Below are 22,531 nucleotides of genomic sequence, written 5' to 3' on the forward strand. Positions count from 1 at the left end.
TATATATTACTGTTCAAAAGTTTGGGGTCACTTAGAAATGTCCTTGTTTTTGAAAGAAAAGCACTTTTGTCCATTACAATAACATAAAATTGATACAGTGTAGACATTGTTAATGTTATAAATTACTATTCTAGCTGGAAACGACTGATTTTTAATGGAATATCTACATAGGCGTACAGAGGCCTATTATCAGCAACCATCACTCCTGTGTTCCAATGGCACGTTGTGTTAGCTAATCCAAGTTTGTCATTTTAAAAGGCTAATTGATAATTAGAAAACCCTTTTGCAATTATGTTAGCACAGCTGAAAACTGTTGTGCTGATTAAAGAAGCAATACAACTGGCCTTCTTTAGACTGGTTGAGTATCTGGAGCATACTTGTCCTCTTGCTCAGTTGTGCACCGGGGCCTCCCACTCCTCTTTCTATTCTTGTAAGAGCCAGTTTGTGCTGTTTTGTGAAGGGAGTCTACCATGGCTATGCTTCCATAGGATGACAGTGCCCCCATCCACAATTGAACACTTTTGGGAGATTCTGGAGAGGCGGCTGAGACAGTATTATTTTTCCACCCCAATCAACAAAACACCAAATTATAGAATTTCTTGTCAATTCATGGTGTCTCATCCCTCCTATAAAGATCCCAGACACGTGTATAATAATCTATGCCAAGGTGCATTGAAGCTGTTCTGGCTCGTGGTGGCCCAACTCCCTTTAGACACTTTATGTTGGTGTTTCTTTATCTTGGCAGTTAGCTGTACATGAGACAGATACACGAGACAGATACACAAACTGAGAACAACAAAAAAAGAGACCATTTGGCATTAGTCTCCCAGGATTCAGCTCTATTCTATTCTCAAGCCAAGAGTTTGTTCAGTAAAGGTTGTCTGGCTATTCCACTAGCCATCTCGTGTCTATGCATGTGGAGGTCCAAGCTGTTACCATTTTGATATGTGTGTGTGTGTGTGCACGCGCACGCTTACACAGGTTCTGTCTGTTTGTTAGTGTGAATCAGAGGAGGTTGGTAGGAGGCGCTATAGGAGGACGGGCTCATTTTAATGGCTGGAATGGAATTAATGGAATGGTATCAAACACATCAAACATATGGAAGCCACATGTTTGACTCCGTTCCATTTATACCAATCCAGCCATTACAATGAGCACGTCCTCCTATAGCTCCTCCCACCAGCCACATCTGGTTCAGACTCTTCTGGACCTTAAAGGGTATGTTTTTGTCCATTAGGGGCATTCTGGGCTTTAAAGGTAATATCTTCCCACTGGGCACACCACGTCATTGCAACATGAAGAATTGGGAAATATTTGGCAGATATGTTAATCAATGAGATTCCACCCTATTTTGACCCACTCAAAAAGACAGCCAAAAGTTTGTTGAATTCTTAATGTGTTATCACTATGCTTTCAACCATCGAAAAGCACCGCCAAATTCCAATGGAAAATCAATGTCTGATTTTTGGTTTACTTGTCACCTAAATGTGTTATCGCTGCACTTTCAACCATTTTTAAAAGCACAACAAATTTAAAATGGTAATACAATGTCATATCTTGTTTATTTATACAACAACTTAATGTGTTATCACTGCTTCATCTAATAGCACAACCAAATGACCTGGATTGCAGTTGAGATTACATTGAAGTACATGGTGCAAGTGATCAATGCCGTTTGAGATTCTGCACAGATTATTATAGCAATTGTGAAGATTTCCACAGACCTGCAACCCTGAACATGGAGGCTTTCTATGTATATGGTTACATAAGACGACATTTATTGTTACAGTAATCTAAAAATGTGGTCATGGATGTGTTACTCATTTTAAGGATGAATAAATAACGTTACATTAGTTTGTCAGGTATCCATAACATTAGACTATTTACTGTCTTAGAAAAGTAATACTGAATTGTGCTTGGTTGTCAACGCAACCAAATATCAACATTTGAAGGAGAAGTTTCTTCTGCTTGGAGAGCTCCATCTGTGCCACTGAGTCTGGCTATAATTCCAGTATGTCTACAAATTCATATGTTGGACTCCCGTTTCCCTTTCAACCAAAATTCTAAGTTAAAGAATAAGACTAAATCAAATCAATTTTGAATGCACTTTTAAATAGTTTTTGATTTGATTTAATCCTATTCTTAGATTTTTGGTTGAGATGGAGACGTAAATCCAACATATTTATTATTAACGTGTAGATTCCTTTTGAAATCAACCAAAGCTAGAAACCCTAGGCCTACATCTATTGTCTATTTTTTTGTTTAATCCTGGGATGAATTTAAACAATAGCTATTGATGACTTACCAAACGCTATGTAGGCCTAAATGGCTTCATTGATGATGTATGATTGATAAAGTATGGTTCCATTTAACTTCCTCTGTTGAACCTACCCTTTGGAATGACTTCGATAGGAACAGTAAATGTATTAAGTGGAGATTTCTCAGCAATCATTCTCACGATAGCACATTGGTTATAGTCAGTGACAAATATCAAAGCTAAGAAGGGCTTGGTTAAAACCTTGAATGGGAGACCGAAGGGATAGCTGTAGATAGATAAACTCTCCAGTAAGAGGTGCTGCCCAGTTTTTTTCTTATAGTGGATTTTACGTTGAAGATCTGACATTGTTTCAAAGGTACAAATTCAGCATATTTTATATAAGGTTTGTCTATGTTGAAAATGGATTACCATGATGAATGACATAATCCTGTGGTTGAAATTTTACCCTCAAAACAAAAGTTTACGTTTATGACTTTTTTCATTTCCAATGTATTTTCCACATCAATTCCATGTCACAATACATTGAAACAATGTTTATTTTAACCAATTTCTGCACAGTGGGTTGTCTGTTAGGGTTAGCAAGGGTAGTGCTGTGCTGACTGCTGCTGGAGAGGTCGTTTTTCAGTTCACAGCACATTAAACAATAATGCAGAAAATATGTAATTGCTGCATATGGTGATCTCTAGAGTCTAGTCTTGAGCATTGAAGGTTCAGAGGTGCTAAGAATGACATTTTATTATTTCACCTTTATTTAACCAGGTAGGCTAGTTGAGAACAAATTCTCATTTACAACTGCGACCTGGCCAAGAGAAAGCAAAGCAGTTTGACACATACAACAACACAGAGTTACACATGGAATAAACAAACACACAATCAATAATACAGTAGAAAAAGTCTATACAGTGTGTGCAAGGGAGGTAAGGCAATAAACAGGCCATGGTGGCGAAGTAATTACAATATTGCAATTAAACACTGGCGTGATAGATGTGCAGAAGATGAATGTACAAGTAGAGATACTGGGGTGCAAAGATAGATAAATAAATAAATACAGTATGGGGATGAGGTAGTTGGATGGGCTATTTACAGATGGGCTATGTATAGGTGCAGTGATCTGTGAGCTGCTCTGACAGCTGGTGCTTAAAGTTAGTGAGGGAGATATGAGTCTCCAGCTTTAGTGATTTTTTGAAGTTCGTTCCAGTCATTGGCAGCAGAGAACTGGAAGGAAAGGCGGCCAAAGGAGGAATTGGCTTTGGGGGTGACCAGTGAAATATACATGAATAGGAAATGTGAGACTGGAGTAGATCTGCAATCACCCATTTTAATGGCATCCATACTGTATTATCTAATTGACATACCTAATATTGAAGTGTTTTTATCCAAGTAGTGAAATGTGTGTATGAATCATTTGAGTGTGCAGACTCTTTTCAGTTATTTTACTGGCTCAATAAACTCCGGGACATGAGGTTCTCACACAAGTGAAACCCTTATATATCCATGCTGCCTCTCTTTCATAGGTGCTGAGGACAGAGTAGCACAGGGCAGAATGGGAGCGCAGTGGGGCATGTGGCCTTAACTGAACACTAATGTTGAGTCGTGAGGAAAGAGACCCGGTGGAGACGCTCGGCCTCCCTCACGCAGCGCCGCAGCTGCTCTCTGGGAGATATGGGAACACAATGGCCCTTTGATAGTGTCACTGCAGGACTGTGTGCACAGGAGCACACACACACATGAGTGCACAGACACTCACACACAAACAAACACATGCGGTACACACACACACACCAATATACGTGCAAACTGAGCTCACATAGTCACACACTTGTACACACTCAAACATTCACAACACATTCAGTGCACGCATTGATCCAAACCCAGACTCACACATAACACTCTATCAACACACCCACAAAGCACTTTGCATGATCCCCATATCCTGGTTCCCATTTAGAACATTATACTGCAGCTGATGGCATCTCTCTTCCCCTCATCCCATTCTGGGTCTCTTTAATCATGTTCTGCAAAGGAAATGAGGTGGCTGCGTCTTAGGTTCTGAGGTGTTTTTGTCTTAGTGGAGGCTGAGTAATGCAATTAGATTTGATGCCGGAGTGTTGCATGTTCCCCCCTGGAGACCTACGCGGCTGCAACTACAGCTAGCCAGCTAGCACTTAAGGAGTGCCAGTAAACAAACAGTCCTTCATCTACTGAGTTCATTATGATTGATGGGTCAGGAGCGGGATGGGGAGTCCGGTCTACTCAATCAGTTAAAACATTTTTGTAACCCAACCTGTTCAAAGCTATTTTTTTATAACAGCAAATGAGCTACATATACAATGAGTATACAATAGCATTTTAAGGACACCTGCTCTTTCCATGACATACACTAAGCAGGTGAATCCAGGTGAAAGCTATGATCCCTTATTGATGTCACTTGTTAAATCCACTTCAATCAGTGTAGATGAAGGGCAGGAGACAGGTTAAAGAAGGATTTTTAAGCCTTGAGCCAATTGAGACATGGATTGTGTATGTGTGCCATTCAGAGGGTGAATATATATATAATAAATATTTGAACGGGGTATGCATTGTCTATGCAGTATATACTCTATAGACAATGCACTGTACAGTTTTCACTCCTAGTCAGAAGACATGCTTTGACTTATGTTTATTTCTCGGTCTTGGCTCTAATCGTGACTGAGTACAGGAGTATATGTGTTCTGATAGAAGATACTTAGCGAGGCACACTTATATTTTGGCCTTGTTTAGTCCAAGCGTGTGAAGATCTGGCAGCTCCAAATAGTTGCACCCTATTGCAGTTTCTTCCCTCTAATTAATAATGTAATATTTATTACTTTCTTCCCACAAGATAGCTGAGTAATCTTAATTGGACGAGAGGAAGAACAAAGAACAAAAGCTGGGCTGTGGAAGGAGGGAGGGAGAAAGAGCCTTCAGTGAACTAGTCTCTCTTTGTCTGTGCGTGTGCGAGGGAGATTGCTCGCTTACCAATGGCCCATCTGTGTGGGAAATACACACTGATGGGGTGTGTGAGTGTTGTGATATCCATGCACAATAGATGACATCTCCGTGTGAGTCCAGCCTTATCAATAACCCTATCTGTGTGTACAATACGTAAACACACAGCACATAAAAACAGTCACACACAGTGACAAGATTAATACGTTAGTTTCTTTGTTTGTTAGGTCCGCCTTTTATTCCAATTAGCTCATCTTTTTCTTGTATATATATATTTTTTTTTATATTGAAGATTTACAAAATGTACATCGTTGTAAGTACAAAGGTTTGACCATATCCCAACCACCCTCCCTTCCTTCCTCCACACAACACCCCCCAGTCCCTTCCCTACCTCAGCCCACCCACGTCGATTCCCAAGCACTCACCCCATATACCCAACCTACCCCACACCCTCCTTCAGGTCCCAGAGATAACATCAAGTGTTGTTTTGTTAGATCAAATCCTTTTTCATATCCTGAAAGGTTCATATAGCATGCACGATCGATTTTGTATTTCCACTCGTTCAATTCGCAAAGAAAGGAATCTGTGAAATCTCACCCTAAACCAGTCAAATCGCATTCGTATGTATTCCTAAGAGATCCTAGAACGTAACGAGACTTCACTATATCATTAGGGGTGTAGTATATCCTATAGGTCACCATATTTGGTCAGAGAGCGACGCCTTCATGGCAGGCCGATGACGCGGACGGTCTTCACTTGAACGACTCTACCTTTGTCAAATAAGCACCAATTGGGGTCAAACAAAGCTGGCTAGATAGCCAATGAGCTGGGCTTTACGGGAGTATCCGGTAAACCATGTATCTGTCGTAAAATGTAGCTACTAACCTTGTACAACAGCATACCTTTTCATTTTGGACAAAAATTATAAGAATATTCAGAGTTATGAAAACTGGTTGTTTTGCAAATGTTGAACTTATAATATGGCTACTAATACTGGAAAAGCTAAATCAAAGTCCAAGTATACAGATTTGATGATATTCTTGCAGAAAAAATGTAATATGAATGCAAGTGTCTCTTTCACAATTTGCCCAAATGTACCTGGGTGACTTCACACTAAATGTCGTGTAGCTCGCTCATACTTCAAGTTACCCGTCTGAAGCTTTGCACATGCCCTGCTGCCATCTTGTGGACACTATTGGAATTACAACCAGTGTGATGGCTGGAACAGGGACCTTTCTGCTACATTTCAAAGATGATGGTAGAAAAAAAATGGTTGTTTTTTTTCTTTGTATTTTCTTTTACCAGATCCATTGTTATATTCTCCTACATTCAATTCCCATTTCCACAAACTTCAAAGTGTTTCCTTTTAAATGGTACCAATAATATGCATATCCTTGCTTCAGGGCCTGAGCTACAAGCAGTTAGATTTGGGTATGTCAGTTCGCCCCCTTTTTAATTTTTAATTTTTATCTTAACCAACAATGCAGTTAAAAAAATTAAAGTAAGAGATAAGAATAACAAATAATTAAAGAGCAGCAGTAAATAACAATAGTGGGGCTATATACAGGGGGTACCGGTACAGATTCAATGTGCGGGGGCACCGATGTCGAGGTAATTTGTATTTTTTACCTTTATTTAACTAGGCAAGTGGGTTAAGAACAAATTCTTAATTACAATAACCCACTGTTCATAGGCTGTCAACTGCCTTGTTCAGGGGCAGAACAACAGATTTTTACCTTGTCAACTCGGGGATTCGATCTCGCAACCTTTCGTTTACAGGCCCAAGACTCTAACCACAAGGCTACCTGCCACCCCAAATTGAGGTAATATGTACATGTAGGTAGAGTTATTAAAGTAACTATGCATAGATAATAACAGAATAGCAGCATCCTAGATGGGGAGGTAGAATCTGTTTAGAAGCCTCTTGGACCTAGACTTGGTGCTCCAGTACCACTTGCCATGAGTAGTAGAGATAACAGTCTATCACTAGAGTGTCTGGAGTCTTTGACAATTTTTAGGGCCTTCGTCTGACACCGCCTGGTATAGAGGTCCTGGATGGCAGGAACCTTGGCCCCGGTGATGTACTGGGCCGTACGCACTACACTCTATAATGCCTTGCGGTCAGAGGCCAAGCAGTTGCCGTACCAGGTAATGATGCAACCCGTCAGGATGCTCTCGATGGTGCAACTGTAAACCCTTTTTGAGGATCTGAGGACCCATGCCAAAATCTTTTCAGTCTCCTGAGGGGGAATAGGTTTTGTCTTGCCCTCTTCACGACTGTCTTGGTGTGCTTGGACCATGTTTATTTGTTGGTGATGTGGACACCAAGGAACTTGAAGCTCTCAACCTGCTCCACTGCAGCCCCGTCGATAAGAATGGGGGTGTGCTCGGTCCTCCTTTTCCTGTAGTCAACAATCTTCTCCTTTGTCTTGATCACGTTGAGGGAGAGGTTGTTGTCCTGGCACCACACGGTCAGGTCTCTGACCTCCTCCCTATAGGATGTCTCATCGTTGTCGGTGATCAGGTCTACCACTGTTGTGTCATTGGCAAACTTAATGATGGTGTTGGAGTCGTACCTGGCCGTGCAGTCATAAGTGAACAGGGAGTACAGGAGGTGACTGAGCACGCAGCCCTGAGGGGCCCCCGTGTTGAGGATCAGTGTGGCGGATGTGTGGTAACAACACATACCCTTACCACCTAGGGGTGGCCCATCAGGAAGTCCATGATCCAGTTGCAGAGGGAGGTGTTTAGTCCCAGGGTCCTCAACTTAGTGATGAGCTTTGAGGACACTATGGTGTTGAACGCTGAGCTGTAGCCAATGAACAGCATTCTCACATAGGTATTCCTTTTGTCCAGGTGTGAAAGGGCAGTGTGGATTGCAATAGAGATTGCATCATCTGTGGATCTATTGGTGCGGTATGCAAATTGGAGTGGGTCTAGGGTTTCTGGGATAATGGTGTTGATGTGAGCCATGACCAGTTTTTCAAAGCAATTCATGGCTACGGACGTGAGTGCTACGTGTCGGTAGTCATTTAGGCAGGTTACCTTAGTGTTCTTGGGCACAGGGACTATGGTGGTCTGCTTGAAACATGTTGGTATTACAGACTCAGTCAGGGAGAGGTTGAAAATGTCAGTGAAGACCCATACCAGTTGGTCAGCACATGCTCGGAGTATACGTCCTGGTAATCCCATCTGGCACTGCGGCCTTGTGAATGTTGACCTGTTTAAAGGTCTAGCTCACATCGGCTGCAGAGAGTGTGATCACACAGTTGTCCGGAACTCTCATGCATGTTTCAGTGTTGCTTGCCTCGACGCGAGCATAGAAGTTATTTAGCTCGTCTGGTAGACTTGTCTCACTGGGCAGCTCTCGGCTGTGCTTCCCTTTGTAGTCTGTAATAGTTTGCAAGCCCTGCCACTTTATATAATGTTTTCATACCCTACATTACTCATCTCATATGTATATACTGTACTCTATACCATCTACTGCATCTTGCCTATGCCGTTCGGCCATCACTCATTCATATATTTTTATGTACATATCCATATTAATTCCTTTACACTTGTGTGTGTATAAGGTAGTTGTTGTGAAATTGTTAGGTTAGATTACTTGTTAGATGTTACTGCATGGTCGGAACTAGAAGCACAAGTATTTCGCTACACTCGCATTACCATCTGCTAACCATGTGTATGTGACAAATATAATTTGATTTGATTAGACATCCGATGAGCGTTGGAGCCAGTGTAGTATTCGATCTTAGTCCTGTATTGACACTTGCCTGTTTGATGGTTCGTCGGAGATGATATTGGGATTTCTTATAAGCTTCCGGGTTAGAGTCCTGCTCCTTGAAAGCGGTAGCTCTAGCCTTTAGCTCAGTGCAAATGTTGCCTATAATCCATGGCTTCTGGTTGGGGTATGTACATAGTCACTGAGGGACGATGTCATCGATTCACATATTGTTGAAGCCAGTGACTGATGTGGTGTACTCCTCAATCCCGGATCATATTCCAGTCTGTGCTAGCAAAACTATGCTGTAGTTTAGCATCTGCTTCATCTGACCATTTTTTTACACACCGAGTCACTGGTGCTTCCTGCTTGAATTTTAGCTTGAAAGCAGTAATCAGGAAGATATAATGACGGTCAGATTTGCCAAATGCAGGGCGAGTTTTTAAAAACATTTTATTCCCTCTGGTTGCACATTTAACATGCTGATAGAAATTAGGTAAAACTGATTTAAGTTTTCCTGCGTTAATTAATGTCCCCGGCCACTAGGAGCGCCGCCTCTGGATGTGCGTTTTCCTGTTTGCTTATGGTGGTATACAGCTCATTGAGTGCTGTTTTAGTGTAGACAGCTATGAAAAATACAGATGAAAACTCTCTAGGTAAATAATGTGATCTACAGCTTATCATGAGATACTCTACCTCAGACGAGCAAAACCTTGAGACTTCCTTAGATATCGTGCACCAGCTGTTGTTTACAAATATGCATAGGACGCCGCCCCGTGTATTACCAGAGGCTGCTGTTCTGTCCTGCCGATAGTGTATAACCCGCCAGCTGTATGTTATTAATGTCGTCGTTCAGCCACAACACGGTGAAACATAAAATATTACAAATTTTAATGTCCCGTTGGTAGGATATACGTCCTTTTAATTTGTCCAATTCATTTTCCAGCGATTGAACGTTAGCTAGCAGTACGGAGTACAAAGGCAGATTAGCCACTCGTCGCCTGATCAAGCTGATATCTCAAAGTGCTGTAGAGAAACCCAGCCTAAAACCCCAAACAGCAGGCAATGCAGGTGTAGAAGCACGGTGGCTAGGAAAAACTCCCTAGAAAGGCTAAAACCTAGGAAGAAACCTAGAGAGGAACCAGGATATGAGGGGTGGCCAGTCCTCTTCTGGCTGTGCCGGGTGGAGATTATAACAGAACATGGCCAAGATGTTCTATTGTTCATAAATGACCAGCATGGTCAAATAATAATAATCACAGTGGTTGTCAAGGGTGCAACAAGTCAGCACCTCAGGAGTAAATGTCAGTTGGCTTTTCATAGCCAATCATTAAGAGTATCTCTACCGCTCCTGCTGTCTCTAGAGAGTTGAAAACAGCAGGCCTGGGACAGGTAGCACGTCCGGTGAACAGGTCAGGGTTCCATAGCCGCAGGCAGAACAGTTGAAACTGGAGCAGCAGCACGGCCAGGTGGACTGGGGACAGCAAGGAGTCATCATGCCAGGTAGTCCTGAGGCATGGTCCTAGGGCTCAGGTCCTCCAAGAGAGAGAAAGAAAGAAAGAAAGAGAGAAAGAGAGAGAGAATTAGACAGAGCATACTTAAATTCACACAGGACACCGGATAAGACAGGAGAAATACTCCAGATATAACAGACTGACCCTAGCCCCCGACACATAAACTACTGCAGCATAAATACTGGAGGCTGAGACAGGAGGGGTCAGGAGACATTGTGGCCCCATCCGATGATACCCCCGGACAGGGGCAAACAGGCAGGATATAACCCCACCCCCTTTGCCAAAGCACTGCCTCCACACAACTAGAGGGATATCTTCAACCACCAACTTACCATCCTGAGACGAGGCCGAGTATATCCCACAGTGATCTCCGCCACGGCGCCAACCCAGACAGGAAGATCACGTAGATCCTCACAAGGCACCCTGATCTCTTTCCACAAAATCTCAGTTTCCTTCTCCAGCGAATGACGGGGATGAGGGCCTGTTCGGGTGTTTGGAGTATATCTTTCCCGTCCAACTCATTAAAAAAAAACTCTTAGACTCCGGGATGCTGACCTTCTAGGCAGAGTTCCTCTGTCCAGTGTCTGTGTTCTTTTGCCCATCTTAATCTTTTGTTTTTAGACCCCTTCTAGGCAGAGTTGCAAAGAAAAAGCCATATCTCAGACTGGCCTATAAAAACAAAAGATTAAGACCGTCACGCCCTGGCCTTAGTTATCTTTGTTTTCTTTATTATTTTAGTTAGGTCAGGGTGTGACATGGGGGATGTTTGTGTGTTTTTGTCTCGTCTAGGGTGTTTGTATTGTCTAGGGGGTGTTTGTAGAGTTCATGGGGTTGTGTTCATTGTAGGTGTTTATGTAAGTCTATGGTTGCCTGGATTGGTTCTCAATTAGAGACAGCTGTCTATCGTTGTCTCTGATTGGGAGCCATATTTAGGCAGCCATAGTCATTAGGTAGGTTGTGGGTGATTGTCTATGTGTAAGTTGACAGTGTCTGCACTTATTGTTTGTATAGCTTCACGTTCGTCTGTTTGTTGTTTTGATTAGTTTGTATAGTGTTCGTTTCATTTTCATTAAAGAAGAATGTATTGTTATCACGCTGCACCTTGGTCCTCCTCACTTAAATGTTACGACGAACGTGACAAAGACTGGCAAAAGAACACAGACACTGGACAGAGGAACTCTGCCTAGAAGGCCAGCATCCCGGAGTCTAATAGTTTTTCTTAAATTAGTTGGACGGGGAAGATATACTCCTGTTCCCGGAGTCGCCTCGTCACTGTTGACGTTGAGACGGGTGTTTTGCGGGTACTATTAAATGAAGCTGTCAGTTGAGGACTTGTGAGGCGTCTGTTTCTCAAACTAGAATTACACCTGGACTCCTATCTGAAAGTATTGCCTTTCTCTAGCCTTTCAAAGATGATGAACAAAAAAATAAATAGAAAACGCATTGTTTTTTTGTTTGTATTATCTTCTAGCAGATCTAATGTGTTATATTCTCCTACATTAATTTCACTTTTCCACAAACTTCAAAGTGTTTCCTTTCAATGGTATCAATAATATGCATATCCTTGCTTCAGGTCCTGAGCTACAGGCTGTCATTTTAGGCAATAAAAAAAAAAAGGGTCTGATCCTTAATTAAGCCAATTATATTACTGTTGCCTGCCGTTTTAGTTTAATGTGATGGCAATGACATTTGTTTTGGATGATTATTAGGTGGAGGTCGCTAGCTAAATTATCTTCAACCTAGCTTAGATTTTCGCTAGCTAGCTGCTCTGTAAGCTAGGTTAACTTGCTAGAAAGTTAGAGAAACAAGTTGTGGAAAAAGTCACTAAACTAAACATGTTTTATTATCAACTGAAACAATATGTTTCTCCTGTCGTGAATGAAAAGGTCATATTTTCCCTAAGTAAATATGATGAACGAGAGACTAGGCTCTCTTCCATCTTGTCTTGGGTTGTGAAACTCTCCCTTTGGTCTCTGTCCAGTAGTGGAACAAGATTGCTTGAAGATTACATACAGTATGGTGTAAGGAAATGCATCACGATGTGTACGGGGCATAATTATTTACGTACAGGTAACTGCCAAAATAAAGGAAACACCAACATAGAGTCTCAATAGGGCGTTGGGTGACCACGAGCCATCAGAACAGCTTCAATATGCCTTGGCATAGATTCTACAAGTGTCTGGAACTCTATTGGAGGGATGTGACACCATTCTTCCACAAGAAATTTCATAATTTGGTGTTTTGTTGATGGTGGTGGAAAACACTGTCTCAAATGTCACTCCAGAATCTCCCATAAGTGTTCATTTGAGTTCCTTGCTCAGAACATGAGAACATATGAAAGCTGGTGGTTCCTTTTAACATGAGTCTTCAATATTCCCAGTTAAGAAATTTTTGTTTAATTGACATATGCGCTATTGTTGATGTTGCTTTATCTGATCACCACTGTGTATTTAAAAAAACGTTTTTCCCTTAGCACAGTGTAATACTGAACGCATTATTAAGAAACGCTATCTTACCTCTGAAGTTGCTACAGATTTTATTGAGTGTATGAACAGTACTCCACCACCTATTCTGCCTTCTTCATGTGAGGATTTAGTTGATAACTTTAATAGCAAACTAAGGGCAACTATTGATGCCATAGCTCCAGTAAAGTTGAAAAGGCCACATCCAAATGGAGAGCCCCTTGGATGAGTGAGGAAACTAATCAGTTAAAGAGAAATTGCAAATGCAGAGCAGAAGTGGAGAAAGTCAAAGTTGCAGGTTCATTATGATATTCTGAGAGAGCAACTTGGCATATATAACAAGGCAATTAGAAATGCAGGACGGACACATTTTTCTGTCTTGATCACTATTAATCAGTATAACTTAAGAGGGCTCTTCTCTACCATTGATGACCTGATAAATTCTACCCCCGCAAACCAATGTGAATTTGCGGCATATTTCAGAAATAAGATAACCAACATTAGGCTAGGTATCAGTCAAGCAAGAACTGATGAGAAGTTTGATATGTGCCCTAGCCTACCACGCAACGGCACTATGGATTTATTTTCATTGGTTGACACAGATATGCTCAGGAAAAGGATATCACAATTTAAGCCTTCTACCTGCCTTCTCGAACCTAACACTCTCTTCAAAACTGTTTTTAATTGCATATCTGAAGAAGTGCAATCTGTTGTTAATCAATACCTGTTTACAGGCACTTTCCCCACTGCACTAAACTGCAATGGTGAAACCCCTTCTGAAGAAGAGTAATCTAGATTGTTCAGCTTTTAGCAATTTTCGGCCAATCTCCAACCTTACATTCTTAAGCAAAATTCAGGAAAAGGTGGCAGCTGTAATTTTGAAAAATTACAATCTGGTTTTCGTGCCCAGCACAGAGACAGTGGTAAATGATCTTAGAGCCAACACAGATACCAAACAGCTCTCTGTCCTTGTACTCTCAGATTTAAGTGCTGCATTCAACACTGTTGACCATGATGTCCTTCTGGACTGACTGGAGAGTTGGGTTGGCCTCTCCGGTCCAGTTCTAAATTGGTTTAGGACCTATTTAACCAGTCAAGAGTTTTCTGTCACCCTTGGTGACCATAACTTAGAGAAAATACATAACACATGTGGCGTTCCACAAGGTATGATTTTGGGTCCGGTACTGTTCAGTTTTTATATATGTTACCTCTTGGCAGCATTATCAGAAAGCACAGCATTGATTTTCTCTGCTACGCAGACGATTCACGACTTTACATTTCTGTGTCACCAGAGGATTTTAGCTCCACGGATAAATTATTAGACTGTATTAGTGATTTAAATACTTTGATGGCTCACAACTTCCTCGAGCTAAATCAAGACAAGACCGAGGTACTTATTGTTGGAGCCAAACCACAGAGAGAGAATCAAGCAGCATATTTTAATTCACAGGCAATAAAGATAAAACACCAGGTAAAAAAAACCTAGGTGTTATTTTAAATTCTGAACAAAATTTCAAATCACATATTAGGAATGTGACCAAAATAGCTTTTTACCACCTGAGGAACATTGCCAAGAGCCGGCCATTTCTCTCTCAGGCTGATACAGAGACTTTATTACTGCAGGTAGCCTAGTGGTTAGAGCATTGGGCCACACACACTGAATGACATTCAAGGTCGAGTTGTCACATTTATGTGTGTTATTGCCAATAAGCCTGCTGTATTTAGCGTAACACAGTTTTTCTTGTCTCAGACACATGAATGTTATGTTGTCTGTCTGTGTTCTGTTCTGTCCCTAGTCTGCCCCACAGCGTCAAGGTGAGCCTGTCTCTGTTGGGGCCGGGCCGGGTGGGTGGTGGAGGCTCTCCCGACTCCAAGGTGGGCTACTGCGGTGGTGGAGGGGTGCCTGTGGAGGACATGCAGGCCCTGGCCATTACCTCCCTGCCGGGTGCAGACGTAGCAAAACACTACGAGCACATCCGCGAGCTGGGCAAGGGCACCTATGGCAAGGTGGACCTGGTGGCACACCGCACACAGGGTGAGTCAGAGGGCATGGGTGTGGTGAAGGGACATTGTTGGCGGCAAAAGTTAAGTCAGTTATCTACCACATGTTCTTGTCAAACTGTCACAGAGTAGCTAGCAAACGTCAAGATATGCCAAATAAGAGTCTAAAAACCACTTGAGGGCAAATAAATCAGATTTGACCATTCAGTCACATGGCCAGGAATCAGATTTCTGACTTCAAACCACCTACGAAGGTGGTTTGAAATGTGGCTTGAAATATCCGATTCCATGTGCTTTTTGGCTGTTCAGACTGCAGAATAAAATAAAAACAATAACAGATTCGAATCGTATCAGATTCGCAGAATCATCAGATAGAACAGGCATATTTAGTTCAATTCACTTAACTTCTACTTGCTACGCATCCCGGATCCGGGAGCACCCCCATCAGTAAAAAAAGCTGACTAGCATAGCCTAGCATAGCGCCACAAGTAAATACTAGCATCTAAATATCATTAAATCACAAGTCCAAGACACCAGATGAAAGATACAGATCTTGTGAATCCAGCCATCATTTCTGATTTTTAAAATGTTTTACAGGGAAGACACAATATGTAAATCTATTAGCTAACCACGATAGCAAAAGACACAACTTTTTTTTCTCCACCATTTTTTTCCTGCATAGGTAGCTATCACAATTTCGACCAAATAAAGATATAAATAGCCACTAACCAAGAAACAACTTCATCAAATGACAGTCTGATAACATATTTATTGTATAGCATATGTTTTGTTAGAAAAATGTGCATATTTCAGGTATAAATCACAGTTCTACATTGCAGCTGCAATCTGAAATAGCGTCGATGCAGCCAGAATAATTACAGAGACCAACGTCAAATACCTAATTACTCATCATAAATCATTTCTGAAAAATACACAGCGTACAGCAAATTAAAGCCCAACATCTTGTGAATCCAGCCAATATGTCAGATTTTTTAAGTGTTTTACAGCGAAAACACAATATAGCATTATATTAGCTTACCACAATAGCCAGAAACACAACCGCATTTACCAGCAGCAAATGTTAGCGATCGTAACAATCCAGCAAAAGATATATAATTGGACTAACCTTGATAAACTTCATCAGATGACAGTCCTGTAACATCATATTACACAATGCATATAGGTTTTGTTCGAAAATGTGCATATTTAGCAGCACAAATCGTGGTTATACAATGTGATCAGTAGCAGCATTTCATGCATTCTGGCCGGCGCCATCTTGGAGAAGCACCTAATCTAATCGATAAATAATCGTAAACTTGACTAAAAAATACAGGTTGGACAGCAAATGAAAGATGCATTAGTTATTAATGCAACCGCTGTGTTAGATTTTTAAAATTAACGTTACTAGACATACAGTGTGCGTTACAGCCAGACCAGTGCCGCAATAATGGCGGACAAATCCTTTTACATTTTTCCACATAAATACGGAATAACATCATAAATAGCTCTTACTTTTGGACGAGCTTCCATCAGAATCATGGGCAAGTTGTCCTTTGTCCAAAATAATCGTTGCTCGGTTGTAAAACGTCCTCTTCAACTTTGGAACTAGCAGCTAACAATAGCTATGTGGCGCAGACATGCCCAAATGTTCAAAACGCAATACTAAGGAAATTCCGAAAATCACAATATACTCGCATAAACTGATATAACTCGGTTTAAATAACTTCGTTATGATGTTTCTAACACCTATATTGAATTAAATCACAGACGGATATATCTTAGGCCTATAACGAGAGCTTTTGAGCATGCCATCCTGAGGTCCTCCTTTGCGTCTTGACGAACGTCGAAAAGAGCGCACCCCCCATGCCATGGCCTTTTATAAGGTCTGAGATCTACGTAGAAACTCCATTCCAATTCTCATTGGTTACTGACATCCAGGGGAAGGCGCGTGCAGTTCATGTCGACCCATAGGATACATACAGAGCTTTAAACTGATCTGAGAACAGAGCCTCGTTTTCAGACCTTCGCAGTTCCTGTCATGAATTTCGCTGCAGAAAGAGTTCTGTTTCACCCACAGACATAATTCAAACGGTTTTAGAAACTAGAGATTGTTTTCTATCCAATAGTAATAATAATATGCATATTGTACGAGCAAGAATTGAGTACGAGGCAGTTTAATTTGGGAACGATAAATGGTAATGTTGAAACAGCACCCCCTATATTGAGAAAAGGTTTACATGTCAGTTAAGTTCATATTGCCTTGCCTAAGATATTTGTCTGATACTGTACAGCGAGGTTATAATAATAAACTGAAACTAAAAGTAATCATGAAAAAACTATTTAGTAAACTGAAATAAAATAATTAACAAACCAGTTTGAAAAACTACAACAATACTGAAACTATTTTCTTTGTCTCCAAAACAAACTAAAATAACATTTTAGTTTTTCTTCTAAGCTTTGGGGGAAAAAATCTAATGGGGTTTTCAAGCTACTGAATCTGACGGGTAAATGCTGCCAGGAGATACCAATGTTTCAAATAGGTCTAGTTTGTATCCCTATTAGTCTCTCTAGAAAGACCGGTTATAATACTTCAAGGTCTGGGATATCCGAGATGACATCACTATCACTAGAAAAAATCGTTAGGTTGCTAACTTGATTCTTCTTATATGTCCTACTGAGGTGAAAAAGCATTGGATTGGTGTAAATATGGGCGAGAGAGAGTTTCCTTCCACAATATTTTTTTTGCACCAGTTTCAGCACTGTTCCTTTTAAATCCTAGTCACATTGATATTTATTTGATCATTTAAAGAGCCAATCAGCAGTAGAAAAATAACAAAGCATTTTCCCCGCCACAAGCTGAGGGATGGCTCTGGAGAAATGTAACCACTTTTAAATTCATAGGCAGCGCTATGGAAACAAGAACTGACCATCCATGATATCAAAATTCTATTTTTAACCATGCTTTAAGGCTTTACAGTGTTTGTTTACATTTACTTTGTTTATAAACATTGAAGTAAAACAAGCTTATATTTTGGGTTCTGATGGGGAATAACAGTTTAACTAAGCTCATGAGGCATTTATACATTATATTATTCAAGAATCAATATCATTAATTTAAGTAAAAAATGTATGAAGCAACTGCTGATTGCCCCTTTAAACCTAACCCAACCTATGACCTGATCTATCACCGTATTGCTGCCCCCTGGAAAAAACACACACACAAAAACTATACAACACAAATGGCTCCTAGCCTGGCTCACGTATACTTTCTGTCTCTAACACTAAAACTGTAACGTAATAATATAAAAATGAAATAATAATTACTTTATACAACTGAAACCTCCGTACCTTCAGGCTCTGATCAGGCCCTACACCCAAACAAGGGCACTGCGTTCATCCACCTCTGGCCTGCTCGCCTCCCTACCTCTGAGGAAGTACAGTTCCCGCTCAGCCCAGTCAAAACTGTTCGCTGCTCTGGCACCCCAATGGTGGAACAAACTCCCTCACGACGCCAGGTCAGCGGAGTCAATCACCACCTTCCGGAGACACCTGAAACCCCACCTCTTTAAGGAATACCTAGGATAGGATAAAGTAATCCTTCTAACCCCCCCCTTAAAAGAGTTAGATGCACTATTGTAAAGTGGTTGTTCCACTGGATATCATAAGGTGAATGCACCAATTTGTAAGTCGCTCTGGATAAGAGCGTCTGCTAAATGACTTAAATGTAAATGTAAATGTAATGAAACATGTCTAAAAACGAATTGAAACTAAACTGAATTCCAAATACAAGTCCCAACACTAATAGAAATAAAAACGAATATTAAAAAAAACGATAATAATCTTGCTATACAGAATGTTGATACAGTATGTGAGTTGTTGTAATGATATTAACTCAGGTGTGTGCTTGCTTCTGTGTGCGTGCATGGGCATGGTGATCAAAAATAATTGCATGATATGTCTTTTGTAACATAGGTCTGTGATCACTTTTTTTAAAGGGGGTAGATCAGCTTTAATATTGCAGATTGTAGCTTCCATCAACGTAATTGTCAGCATCCCTTCCAATCCGCCATAGTTTTTTTTTGTGTTATCTTCTGTCTATCTTCTGAAATGTTGCCAAACACATTTCCCTATTGGACATTAAAGTATTCATTCATTAATTCTGTCCATCACTGTGTGTACATATCAGGCACCAAAATGGCTCTGAAGTTTGTGACCAAGAGCAAGACGAAGCTGAAGAGCTTCCTGAGGGAGTACAGCCTGACGGGAACACTGAGCTGCAGCCCATTTATCATCAAAGTCCTGGACGTACTCTTCGAGACCGAGGATAGCTACGTCTTTGGACAGGAGTATGCCCCTGCTGGAGACCTGTTCGACATCATTCCTCCCCAGGTACTGTACTGGCACTGGATCGTACTTATCTCCACACCAATCACTGTTCTCCCACACCCAAGCCAATCAAGCGCAGTGTTTCAAAGCGTTGTGGTTCTGGGATTGGAGCCTTAGTGTACTGTAGGGCTCTCGTTTAATTTCAGTGGAGGGACTGGTACCCAGACTCAAAGGTTCTTATTCCAGGTTGTTAAAGATGAGTGCAATATAACGCTTAACAAGAGCCTCTTTGTCCCACTTTAGTCCCTCTACACCTCTTCTATTTCTTTCTCATTTCATTTCATTTATTGTACTTCATTTTCCTCCCCTACTGTAAAATGTAAAACTAACACCATTTTCTCTTTCTTCACTCCTTCCTCCTCTCCTCCCTGTAGGTGGGTCTTCCGGAGGAGATGGTGAAGCGCTGTATGCAGCAGCTGGGTCTGGCTCTGGACTTCATGCACAGCAAGAACCTGGTTCACCGTGACGTCAAGCCCGAAAACGTGCTCCTCTTCGACCGCGAGTGCCGACGCGTCAAGCTGGCTGACTTCGGCATGACGCGGAGAGTGGGCTGCCGGGTGAAGCGCGTGAGTGGCACCATCCCGTACACGGCGCCGGAGGTGTGCCGCGCCAGTCGTGCCGAAGGCTTCCTGGTGACCACCAGTCTGGACATCTGGGCGTTCGGAGTGCTTGTCTTCTGCATGCTGACCGGTAACTTCCCCTGGGAGGCAGCGCTGCCTACTGACGCATTCTATGAGGAGTTCCGGCGCTGGCAGCGGGCGGGGTGTCACACGGCGGCCTACCCATCCCAGTGGCGCCGCTTCACTGACGACGCCCTGCGCATGTTCAAGCGGCTGCTAGCTGCCGAACCTGAGAAGCGATGCGGTGTGAAGGACGTCTTCTGCTTTGTCAAGTACGAGCTGGTCAGCGAGCTCCGACGCCGTGCCTCCTGCCGAGCCAAGCGAGGCGAGAGGTCCAGTTCATCTGGTGTATGCCCTGCAGGCTGCACCTCAACCTCTTTGTCCTCCTCCTCATTGCGTTCCCACAGACACCCAGAGCCCTCCACTCCCCCAGGAACGACCTCCCTCTTGCGCCCAGCGCCCCTGAAGAGGAGCATCCTCTCTGATCCCCACTCCCCTCAGGAGGAGTCTCCTGGCCAGCACCACTCTTCTCTGGGTCGAGAGAAGACCAAGGGCCAGATGGTGATGGCTACTGCCATAGAGATCTGTGTCTGACAGAGACTGGATGAGCAGCGGTATCTGTGGGCGTTGCCATGGCGATAGGAACCTGCACAAGGTACTTGTAACGGCCATTTTGACTGGAGTTAAAGGTTGACGTATTAGAGCGCTGCCGAGAAGAAGCCAAATATCGAATTCTTGGCTGTGACACAGATTGGTATCAACACTCACGGCAGTACACTCTTGGACAAGTCATCACTAGCGCATGCGTTTGTTATTTTGATTTGTGACCTTAGACTGTTTTCTGAGTTGGAGAAGCGACATTCAAGAGTCCACTGACTGACGTCGTTTTTTTCACGGCAACTCGCTCCACTGTTCAGCTATTTTGCTTCTTAGTACACACATGAACACTGCTAATGATGCTAATAGAAACAGTTCTAGCCATTCTAAACATTGGGTTCAGTAGAAACACTCAATGCTCCCTGACGACACATTTCCATTCTGCCTCCTTTCTCCCGAATTTCTCTTATTTTTATATTTCTTCTTCTGCTTCTCTCTCTATATACATAATTACCTTTGACCTGGGGAGGCCCAAACCTTAGCTGATCTAGTGACATGCTTTAGAAAACTAGCTGATCAGAGGGCCAGCGATCCAATAGGTCAAACTGATCTTCTATCTAACTGACATATCGCTGAACGAATGGGATTCCACAGCAGTTCCGGCCATTTCCAAAGTGTGAAAATGGCTATGGACATAGGGGAGAATGAATTGTTTTTCAAAAGGTGAAAATATGTGAAGGTGACTCTCCAATGTAGCAGTTACTATGACAATGGGACATTGCTCATCTAGACTGTCTGAACTGAGACAGGACCCTGCTGTCAGACATCTCAGAACATCTCAGTGGTTACTTCCTGTCTCAGAGTAACTTCCTGTTGAGGGTTACAGGTGATTTCCTGTAGTAGACCACTGTTTAAAAGGACACATTTCATTCGGTAACAGTGCCTAATTAGTTCATACAGGCATCTTCCAATGTGAAAAGAAATGAGAAAATATATTATTGCTTCTGTTGACATTCAAATGCTTGGAAACTGTTATAGAATAGAGGGAGTGTTTATTTTATATTTGCTGTGTGTGTGTGTGTTGGGGGGGGGGGGGGCGGGGGGTTGGTGGGTGGGTGTTTGAACAACTAAAACACAATCTCTTTGTAAAGGGGAGAATTTAAAAAAAAAGTGCATTATAGATATTTACTATGTTAAGCGCCACACTGTATTATTGTCAGGTAGTTCAACCATGTAGCTCTATTAATATCGTTTGCTACTTGGAGAGGTAACAGGGATCAATGCACTGAATGTAGCAAAAATAATATGACATGTACAGTATATGAACATTCTAAAATTATAATGCTCTATAGTGGTGCATTATGGTGCCAAAAATGGGGTGGACAGTAGCAGCCTTTAGAGTATGGTTGGGATCGGACCAGGGCCTATTGGAATAGTACTGTTTAACACTTGTGTGATGTCTCTCCCTGAGCACATTCTGAACACTGTGACCGCATCATGACTTTAGCCCATCTTAACCATCAATAGTCCCGTTCCTCTGTCAATTCAACTCAATTAAATCAAGTACTTTACTGAGTTACTGCTTTACTGCGCACATGCATCCTGTATAACTTTACCAAAGCAATTCCAATACAATTGATCATAGATCCCATGTTCGCTCCAGGCTCCTCAAACTCCCAGCCAACCAATCTTCCCCCACTCTTCGTCCTTCACCTTCATCTTTCTCTATCTCTCACTCACTCGCTCTCTTCCTCCCTTCCCCATCTGCTTGTCTTTCTCCTGCACTTGAGTCTCTGAGCCATTCTGTGTTGTCTGGTAGGATGACCTCTCTCCCCCCTTTGGCATGCTGTGGGCTGATGATCAATTGAGGCCGCCAAACCGCGAAAGTCTCAGCTAGTGAAAAAATGTAAAAAATTATGTAAGCATCTGAAAAGCACACTGTGTGCTTTATCAAGCGTTCATCTCTATTTATCGGCTAAGTT

At 42.0% G+C, this 22,531-nt stretch overlaps 1 protein-coding gene across 2 annotated transcripts in view; it reads left to right on the top strand.

The window, feature by feature from the left end:
• The window catches only part of LOC139541920 (serine/threonine-protein kinase SBK1-like), a 40,961-nt gene extending 19,333 nt beyond the window's left edge, over positions 1-21,628 (top strand). For both annotated transcript variants that reach the window (XM_071346817.1, XM_071346818.1), the window contains exons 3-5: positions 14,742-14,980; positions 19,133-19,335; positions 19,707-21,628. In XM_071346817.1, the coding sequence (XP_071202918.1) occupies positions 14,742-14,980; positions 19,133-19,335; positions 19,707-20,546 (1,282 nt within the window). In that variant the 3' untranslated portion in view covers positions 20,547-21,628. The remainder of the gene's footprint in view (positions 1-14,741; positions 14,981-19,132; positions 19,336-19,706) is intronic.
• The last annotated feature ends 903 nt before the right edge of the window (positions 21,629-22,531 follow it).

Source organism: Salvelinus alpinus, chromosome 17 (genome assembly GCF_045679555.1).
Source record: "Salvelinus alpinus chromosome 17, SLU_Salpinus.1, whole genome shotgun sequence".
In the NCBI taxonomy this organism is placed as follows: Eukaryota; Metazoa; Chordata; class Actinopteri; order Salmoniformes; family Salmonidae; genus Salvelinus; species Salvelinus alpinus.